Source organism: Aulonocara stuartgranti (assembly GCF_965226115.1).
Source record: "Aulonocara stuartgranti genome assembly, chromosome: 23".
Classification (NCBI taxonomy): Eukaryota; Metazoa; Chordata; class Actinopteri; order Cichliformes; family Cichlidae; genus Aulonocara; species Aulonocara stuartgranti.
This window is the reverse complement of record NC_138958.1, coordinates 32,781,345-32,791,418: the sequence shown is the minus strand read 5'-3', so window position 1 is coordinate 32,791,418 and position 10,074 is coordinate 32,781,345. Positions and strand designations below refer to the sequence as shown.

Below are 10,074 nucleotides of genomic sequence, written 5' to 3'. Positions count from 1 at the left end.
AAGTACCTACAAGGGGAGGGGCCTCTTTAGGGTTGATGGCTGGGAATCTAATTTAAAGCTAATTTAAACCATCTTTCATAAAGATATTAAGGCTGCCCAGCCTCCAAAATATCAGTATATTTCTCTACCACACTAACAATAACTTTAATATAAGCTGGGTGAACTTTGGAACAAAAAAAGAGCTCTTTCATCTGAACTAAAAGAACATTCATCACTCCCCGGAACTCTCATTACCTCAGATTTAAGTCTAATTAGAGCAGCACAAAGACGCTATGCTGTAATTATGCAGCCCGCCACACAGTGAGGTCCTGGCAAAATTACTAATAACTAGCAGCTTAAATGCCGGAGGCAAAATTGAGAAGAATGCTTCAAGCAGCTTTATTACATATTTCAAGAAGACTTGTAAAGGTCACTCTTTTAGTTGAAATATCAAGCAATGTGATCTCATACGTTGCTTGTTATAATTTTTATACATAAAGTCTGATTTTATTATTTCAAAAATCAGCGGGCCAGAATAGCATCAGTTTAAGGGACAGTTTATCAATCTTTTGACTTATTGGTAGGGACTACCTGAGATAGACTGGAGGATCTGCCTCTCTCCCTATAACAGCTGGCACAGGCTCCAGCAGCCAACCAACCCAGAATTAGGTAAGTGGAAGAAAACAGACGGATGGAAGTGTTGTGGCTTGTGTGACTCAGTGTGTTTTTGAGGTTGATTCTAAGTGATTCTTGTTTTTTTTTTTTAGTGTTTATATTGTTGTTATATATTTTTCTCCTTTAGTATATTCAGTCCCTAGTTTCTTTAGCGTTTCATTCCTGTTACATCAATTCTCCTTTATTAATATCATTTATGTGGGACCCCATATGGAAAAGAAATAGAAAAAACTTATAAAAGACTTGCATCAGATGTGGCCTACTTCATATAGTGAATCATATAAGGCTTATATGATATACTCATGAAAGTGGCCACTTTCATATATTGTTTTAGTAAGTATCCAAAACATACAAGTTTCATTTATATAATTTTTTATATATATCTGTTTTCACTCTTGTATGTTTTTCACACAAGTTTCACACAAGACAGATAGAAACTTTATTATATATATATATATATATATATATATATATATATATATATATATATATATATATATATATATATATATATCTTTTCCATATGCAACAGGCCATGTGTCTGTGGTTTCCCCATATATATGAGGAAGAATTTCATGAATCTGAATTTAAGGCAAATTGGCAAAAATAACTCCCTGTCTGTTGCATAAATTCAATTCAGTTTCATTTCAATGTTATTTATATAGTTGCATATCACATTAACAGTTGTCTCAAGGCACGTCATCCCATAAACTGTCATGTCCTTTATAGAAATGAGGCGGAATCCAATCACAATGAGAAATGTTTTTCTGATGTGCTTTGTAAAAGCACATCAATATTGTACATTTACATTACCCCTACACATCCACAACTTGGTTAAGAAGCACATCATCATTCTAGAGTTCCCATTATGAGGTAATTGCATGAAGTTAAGAATTGGAAAGTAAAATCTGGAAAATTAAGAGGTCCGGAGCTCAGCTTGTGCTGTAACTCATAGCATCTCAGTCTAACACACTATGGTTGGAAAGCGGGATTATATGTACCAAAAATCGAAAGGGTAACTGGTTAAGCACTTATAATAAAATATAGATGCCAGACATCGGTATGTACTAAAGGCACACTGTCTCATTATGGCTGGCAATGGAGAAATATTAAAACATGACATGTCAAAAAAGAAAGAAAAAATTCTGCTAGACACAAATCCATTTGTACTTGGTTTATAGCCAGAGTCAAACAAAACTGGGAACCTTTGTTACCATTTTGTGAATCAAAATGGGGATCAGTTTGAAATAGTTATTTGCTAACATTTAATTTTGCAGCATTTCTGCCTCTATCACATAGCACAGTATAGAGTGTGGAAAGAGTGAGGGTGGATGAGTGTAGCTTTTGGTATATTGGTCACCGACTATGGTACCGAATTATGACATATCCGGTTGTTCAGTGATGACGCGACGAATCCTACTTCCGGGGCTAAAGTAGTCTGCGTTTAATATGGCTTTTGTGTTGTTAACATGTTTAATGTTATGTATTTTCTTCTATTTGATCTCAAAAAGCTCCTAAAACAGTCAGTGATCACTGTTGACCTCCCTCGGCTTTTATTACTGCTAATCATTTATTTAAGCTCAGTTTTTAAAACCTTAGGATGTAACTACAGCCCAGCCCATGCAGCAGTATATGAATGACTAACCTCGTATTGTGGATGGATTATCTCAGTTGTTCTCCTGGCTGAAGTTTGGTCCTTTTACAGCATCCTGCCATGCGATTACATTTGTTCATGTCCACCGAGAACACTCACGTTAACTTTTATCAAGTGGAAAAAAAAGTTAGCTTGTTTATATTATGCTAACATAGCTGTGTCGCTAGTGGTCACGTAGCACATCATTATATACCAGCTAGCTCAACTTCAGTAACCCTACAAACGTCACTGCTGTTTAGTTTTCTGTCTTCATTTATGCTGGAAGTGATAGCAGAGCTGTACGTTTTAATTTGTTTCCAAAACCCCGCAGTCAGGACATGCTATATTGTCTGTGAAGGTTCTCAGTCATCCAGGTCATCGTAGGCAAAGGAGCTTGCAAGGAAAGCGTCTGGACTTCTTTAAGTTACTTGAAGACGTTTCACCTCTCATCCGAGAAGCTTCTTCAGTTCTAAGGTCAAATGGTGGAGAGTCCCAGATATAAACCTAGTGGGAGTATCCCACTAGGTTTATCACACCTTGGCTCAGGCGATTAGAGGATCATTAGGGGGTCCTTTTGTCCCTCTGTGGGGGGATACTCCCACTAGGTTTATATCTGGGACTCTCCACCATTTGACCTTAGAACTGAAGAAGCTTCTCGGATGAGAGGTGAAACGTCTTCAAGTAACTTAAAGAAGTCCAGACGCTTTCCTTGCAAGCTCCTTTGACATGCTATATTGTATTTAGATAGAAGCTAGCGAGCTAACTCCCTGCTAACTTCTAACTCCGTTAAATGTCATAAATTCAGTTTTCATGGATGCCTGGATGTTAAACTCAATTGTTACACCTGGTAGAGCAGAACGCTGATCATTTTATTAAAGATGAAAGACTTTAGACAGTTTTTCAACTCTCAGTAATGCCATAGTGATCGTTTGATATATGGACCTGCAGCGGGGTTTAGGTCCAGACACGGCTAGTGACGTCAGACTGAACAATCGGATTATTGAAAAAAATATCAAGCTAGACCTTTACATCCTTAGTCTGGCAACCCTTCCTTAAATTGTACCGTTTGACCCAGCAGTTGTGGAAGATGCAGAAGAAGTAAAGAAATATTCTAAAATCTCTCTTTTAATTAGGTAACCTTTCCTATTCATTATTTTAAGGTTTTGTGATGTTTTTAAATTCCATGCTTTTTAGCTATATTATGGAGGGAACTTAAAAAGCCTGATATAAAAACAAATCTCAGTATTAATTATGAATTAGAAAAGAAAACGCCTCATGCTATAAATAGGTCCTTCTTCTTTTAAGCTGTCTGAAAACAGTGGATATGTCTCCGGTAATTTGAGATACATGCTAAGGTAAGCAATCTCAGGCCCATGAGGACCTGCATTACTGCTTTATCCCACACAGACATGCAAAAAGAAATATCTGGATAACAACACCACACATCCCCTTTTTTAAACACGATATTCACTTCTCTCTGAGAAGAGCATTTGTTTGAGTTTGGAGACCGAGGACTGCTTGAATCACCAACTACCATCTTAAAAATTCAAAAAGAAACTCAACAAACTGGTGGTTTGCAGTTGGGTGAAAAAGGATTCAAGCTTAAATAAACAAAAGCTTCTGGGTCAGAAATCTAGAAAGGAAACAACAACAATCCATACAATGAAAATTCGAGTGGTTCAGATCTGGGGGTTCCTGATGACGGTACTGGGTTGGATCTTTGTGGCCTGCACTATGGCAATGGAGGGCTGGAAGATTGCCTCCGTTGGGGGCATGGGAGGTTCGGCTGTCATCAAGGTAGCCTGGCACTGGACTAGTCTGTGGAGATCTTGTTTTACAGACTCAACTGCTGTCACCAACTGTAAGGATTTCCCTGTACTCTGGTCTGTGGAAGGTATGTCAACATATTCAGTATTCAAGCTGTATTTATTCTCATTTGCAAATCAAGAATGTTTATATAAACCTTTGTCTGTCCTTTATTGTCACTCTAGACTATGTCCAAATAGTGAGAGCCCTGTTGATGTCGGCTCTTTCTGTAGGCATGCTGGGGTTTGTACTTAGTCTGCTGGGTATGGAGTGCACCTACATTGGAGGAAAAGTACAATCAAAATACAAGAAGATCTACATTGGTGGATGTTGCCACATCATCAGTGGTAAATGTCTAACTTTAATTACTATAAAATCATAGGGTGTGAATACCATATTATCACTCTTTTAGAAGGGAGGGCTTCTAAAAGTACACAAAGGGATGGCTTTGTGTACTTAAGTTCTATTCATTGTCTGCTCATGGATTTTGCTGGTTAATTTGTGTCAAGGCTGGATAAAGGTAACTTACTGTTGACATTCAGCACAGTAACTTAATATCCTTTTTGAAGCGTTTACCACTGAACCATGAAATAATTGCCAGAATATTCAAGTTTTTACCTCTGCCAGGCAGTTATGATTTTGGTAGGATGCATGAGATTCCTTCTGTCTGTAAATATGATAACTTGAACAATTCTGAATGAATTCTGATGAAACGTTGTAGGGATGTCATCATCAAACAATCCATTAAAACATGGCCCAAATCGACCAAGGTCTTAAAGGTCAATTAATGAGTAATTGGTTGAAAACTGACAAAATGTCTTATAATTTTGCATCTATGACTCTTAGATTACATTTCACATCTGCCTTTCTTTCAAGCTGACCCCAAAATGTATTATATATCTTATGCATACAAACATATGTTGCATATGCAATATGCATAGCAGCCAGTGTAACTTTTGACTCTATTTTTTTAAATTTGATTTGCATTCAGGAGTGCTGTCCACATCTGGGTATGGTGTCTATGCACAGTATGTCTATGCAATACATATTGACCCTGGTCCCACTGGACTCCAGTAAGTAACCATAGTTACACAGAATAAATGTTAACCGACATTGAATAAAACGGAAATTTTAAAATTATGATCTCAGCATCTCTCTGGTTTGCAACCAACAGGTTTAACCTTGGCACCCCAATATTTCTTGGCTGGGTGGGTTCAGCCTTTCACATCACTGGTGGTGCCTTTTATCTATGGTCAGTGTGCACACCGCTCTGTGGAAGAGAGAAAAAGTAAGTGCTTGGACAGTATAGAAGAGAAATGTAGCTTCCAGGTAGGAAAAATGAGGCCAATGCTTTCTATCTGAAGGCCATTAAATGGTTGTAAAAATGGTGGTTGCAAAAAGAAGTCCTGTATAAGTCTATGGGAAAACGGCTTTCCATGCTAACCTCTGTTAACATTACCTGCCAAGTGTATGGGCTCAATCACTAATTTTAAGTCTTAATAATATATGTCTATTTTGCAACTTTGTCAAAATTGAGGCTCATTTGTGTTATGAATCAACACACTTAATGGCAAACAACTTGTTACACAGTCAGACCTGTCTAGGGATGGGAATTGATAAGATTTTCACGATTCTGATTCCATTTTCGATTCTGTTTAACGGTTCGATTCTTTATCGATTCTCTTATCAATTTTTAAAAAAATAAGGAGAACACTAAGGTTGATTAGCTTAGAACTGTGTTTTATATCTTCTCTTGAACAAGATAGAAATTTAAGAGTAACATGACCTTACAAACCCAACAGTGAGATCTTTAGAGATCCACAGCCTACGGCTCTTCAATGTGGTGTCACAGGGTCCCCAGGAAAAAAAATTGTAAATGTAAAATAATAAAATAAATATTCTTCTGTAGCAATAACAAAGTATAACATAAATTATGCTGTAGTAAATACACAAGAATATCCAGTAATGTCCCTGCCTACAATTAAACACATTCACGTACCGAAAATCAGAGGGATATACTGTGGCAAATGGGTGCAAGCCTTTTACCACAAACTTAGTCACTGCTTGGTGACATTCGTCTATCCTGGCCTGAAAGGAGACGCTACCGGTAGACTGCAGCGAGAACTGCCAGCATCTGAGCCTCATGGTCACCTAAATGCAGTGCACAGTAATGGCAGGTTTTGTAATAAGGCAGATCGCGCTAACATAATATGCACTGTTAGTTGATTATTTACCTGCCGCATTAACGGGAGAGGACGTTCAAACGTTACCGCTGCTGCTGGGTTGAGTCCGGAGCGGAATTAAAAACACGACATTCATTTAAGGTCATCGCTTGTTTTGTGAGCAAATGCTTTTGCATCTTTGTAGTGTTTCCTCCCTTAAATGAAATATCTACTTTGCAAGTATTGCAAGTTGCCCTGCTGTCATCCGTTCTCGTAAAGTATAACCAAACTTTTGAGCGTTTGAGCCGCCATGTTTCCTGCCAGGTCATGTGGGGTGACTGAAATCGATAAGGGAATCGTTTGCAAAAATGCCAAACAATTACAAGGAATTGAAACAGTGGGAACCGGTTCTCAACAAGACCCGGGTTTCGATACCCATCCCTAGACCTGCCCCTCTTTGTCAAATCTGGTATTTGGTAAGGGTAGTTCAATAAGGAGAGATCATTTGAAAGAATGAACACGACAAATGACAAATTTGGCGGTTTGTCTACAATGGCTCGTCTTAGCGGAACAGAAAGGGAGAATGAGAATGAGATTTAAACTACACAGCATGAGTGCTGATTGGCTTGGAGAAAGCCAGGAGAGTGTTACTGGACTAGACCAGTGATGACAAACACCTTGACAACATGATAAAGTTGGAGTGATAAAGCTTTAATTTAGCCAGCAGAACCTGGGAGCAGACAGATGAGAGACTATAGATTGTCCTTAAAGAACTTATGCAGAAGCTTATTTCAATAAAGAGAGATTATTTGAAAGAATGAACGTAATTTATTAATGAACAGAAATTAGATAGGGGTATTGCATGATTAGACTACAATGGTCCGTCTTGGCAGAACAGAACCCCAGCTGTGAAAGGGGATAGAGCAAGATCCCAAAAGAAAAAAAGATCTTACTGCAGCAGAGTTCTGGCCCATGGGAAAGGAAACCTATGCATGTAAGGAGTAATGCATGGCATGGCAAGGCATAGGAAGCATAAGCACAGAGAAGAGCAACAACAACAGACCACCCAAAATACCAGCATGAGTTCTGGGCCTGGCAGTGGCCCTCCAATGGCAGGCTATGTTTGCCATTTGATTGGAAGGGAAAACTGAGGGATATCAAAGGCCAGAGAGGTTGAGCTTGGGTTAAGGCCCTGGGCTGCAGATAGCTGACAGAACAGAGAACCTGCAAAGACTGAAAATGCAAGCGGTAAGAGCAGCGTTGGCACAGGGCTTCTGATAATTGACAGAATAGAAAGGCTACAAAGGCTGAAAGTTGCAGCACAGGAGAGAAGAGCCGACAATAATGCTCGGGGCCGCTGATGGCCCACAGAGAGAAAAAAAGGCTACGAAAGGCTGAGAGTTGCAAGGAACAGTGGAGAGAAGACACTGCATTAAGGCTTGTGCTGCTGTAGGCCAGTAGAGAGCACACAGAACATAATGAGGCAAAGAGTTAGGAGTGGGAGTAAGAGTAAGACTTTTATACCACCACCAGCTCGATGCCGACTGAATTTAGACTTGGTAACTTAGAAAAGTAAGGCAGAAGATGTGCAAATGATTTAGAGATGAGTGGAAGGAAAGCTGTTTCGAATTATAAGGACTTACCTTACAACATTAAGCCTCCTAGGCAACTTTGATGTGTTTGGCGCTACACGACTGAGGGTGGAAAGAAAGGCTTGTAAGGCTGATAGAGCAGCACCTACCAACCTATTTAGTGAAGATCTTTGAAATGAAACAGTAGAGATAGAGCTATTACCAATTCTAAATGCAGGACTTTTCCAAGATGTTAATGGAAAGAGTTACTGTATAGAGGCCAAGGAGATGCTGCTAAAATGGCAGATAATACAGGGATCCATGTGACTTTATAAGAACCATGCTTGAATCATTCCTGTGGAGGACAGGAAACATCAGAAACTCAGAAGGACTACTCCCGCTAACGATTACCAATGCTGGTACCCCCAAAACCTGAAGAGTTGTGCTAAATGTTTAGAGCACTGAAAACAGAAGAATGATGAAGACAGAAAAAGGACATGCCATTTAAAATAATGAGCAGGTATGCCAAAACCTCCGAGGCAGAAGCCTAAATGACCAAAAGTAGTAGAAGTGCCATGAAGAGCCAGGATGAATAATCGAAAGTAAATGTGTATGACTTGAAAGAAGGCAAATAATAATAAATAATAATTAAAAACATCAACAGTTTGGCTGACCTATCAATTAATACTAATTTGTTTTTTATTATGTCTTGCTTAGTGGAACATGTAACTGTCATGTTTGACAATAATGTGCATCTCCTTCCTTAGGGTGGTTGTCAAGGGATTGCCAGACCCATTGCAAAACAAGTCCACCACATCTCTGTCCACAGTGTCGGAAATCACATCCAAGACCAAACTGTCCTCTATTTCTGAGCTATTATCAAGGTCGGAGGGCTCAGATTTATCTAGCATTGCCTCAAGATCCAGACGCACGACCAAGTCAGGGCGTTCCACCCAGTCAGAAAGGTCTGAAAGGTTTGAGCTGAAGACAGATTTAGGATCAAGATCTGGGTCACAGTCTGGCCTCTCTTCAAGGTCTAGCCTATCAAGTCTGTCAGAAGTGAGGAGTGGCAGGAACAGCCATAGAAGCAGGGCACAAACCTCTATGTCAGGCACTTTAGGGAGTGAGATTGCACCATATGTCAAAAACTCTTATATTTGAACAAATATCAATTATTAGGTAAAAAAAAAAACTTCAGAGCATGTGATGACCAAGCAGTCAGATACTTCAATATTTTAATATGTGGTATAAATTGCATTCTTATCATTGCTGGTGTATTGCATATATTTACCAAATGAAAGGGATGTGGAGGAGACCGGGTCAGATCCTGGGGCTACTGCTTAGCATACTAGGCTGGATGTTTGTGGGTTGCACACTTGCTATGGCCTACTGGAGGTAGGCTGCTTCACATTAGAGGAAATAAATAGAACAATTAATGTGATTTCATCTATAGCTAGAGACTTCTGACGGACAGAAAATAAAAAGTGCAGACTGTTAGTTACTAAATAGTGGATATGTGGTGGGATTAAATAAGTTGATGCTTCTTCCTTCTCCTTTTTGAACATGTAAGTTATAATTATTATTGCTTTGTTTTCGTTTTGTTTGCTTTGTCTTTTTCCCTCTTTTGTTGTTGTTATACTATTTTAACATGTTCAAAATAAAGATTCAGTACAATACAATACTTCTATCTCTGTCAATTGAGCATCGCACCTTGTGGAAAATCTTGAAAACAAAGTGTTTAGTGTTAGAATATCCAGACACTGCAACTGCTATATAGAAACCCAAGCAAAGATCACAGGCAACCAGTCCTTGCAGCATAGCCTTGACACAATGAACATAATACATTTCTTACCACATAATACAAAGCTGCTATCTTCTGTTTGTTATAAACACAGTTTATTCCTACAAGTCACAATAGAAAGTTAAAAGGGGTCAAATGGATAGAAATAATATGACCATAATCAAGCAGGAAAAAACAAACAAACAAAAAAAACCAATCAGTCAGTGCCTCCCACCTGACCCCTCAAATTAATCTTTAGTACAATAACAATTAAGCTCTGGAAAATGTTAGCTTCATGTTATAAATATTTTCTGAGTTGAACAACTCAGAGTACATAACAGTTGGTAAACATTTATAAAAACAAACAAACAAACAAAAAATAGCCTATTTGAGTAATGTTAGAAGTAAATGAATCTGTAAATGAAAAAATAAGAGTGGGTTTTATTAAGAAACTATATAAATGTGTGT

The 10,074-nt window shown here is 38.5% G+C and overlaps 1 protein-coding gene across 3 annotated transcripts; it reads left to right on the top strand.

Annotated features, from left to right (window-relative positions):
- The first annotated feature begins 518 nt into the window (after positions 1-518).
- Positions 519-9,482, top strand: cldn10e (claudin 10e). Of its 3 annotated transcripts, XM_082524830.1 has the most exons (6): positions 519-648; positions 3,593-4,181; positions 4,279-4,440; positions 5,085-5,166; positions 5,268-5,381; positions 8,594-9,482. In XM_082524830.1, exons 2-6 carry the CDS (start codon positions 3,950-3,952, stop codon positions 8,985-8,987), a joined length of 984 nt encoding a protein of 327 aa, XP_082380956.1. In that variant the 5' UTR covers positions 519-648; positions 3,593-3,949; the 3' UTR covers positions 8,988-9,482. The 3 variants fall into 3 exon arrangements, with proteins under 3 accessions (XP_082380956.1, XP_082380957.1, XP_082380958.1); XM_082524831.1 differs by lacking the exon at positions 519-648 and having other exon boundaries at positions 2,966-4,181; positions 4,327-4,440; XM_082524832.1 differs by lacking the exons at positions 519-648; positions 8,594-9,482 and having other exon boundaries at positions 2,966-4,181; positions 5,243-5,307.
- Positions 9,483-10,074: the final 592 nt, after the last annotated feature.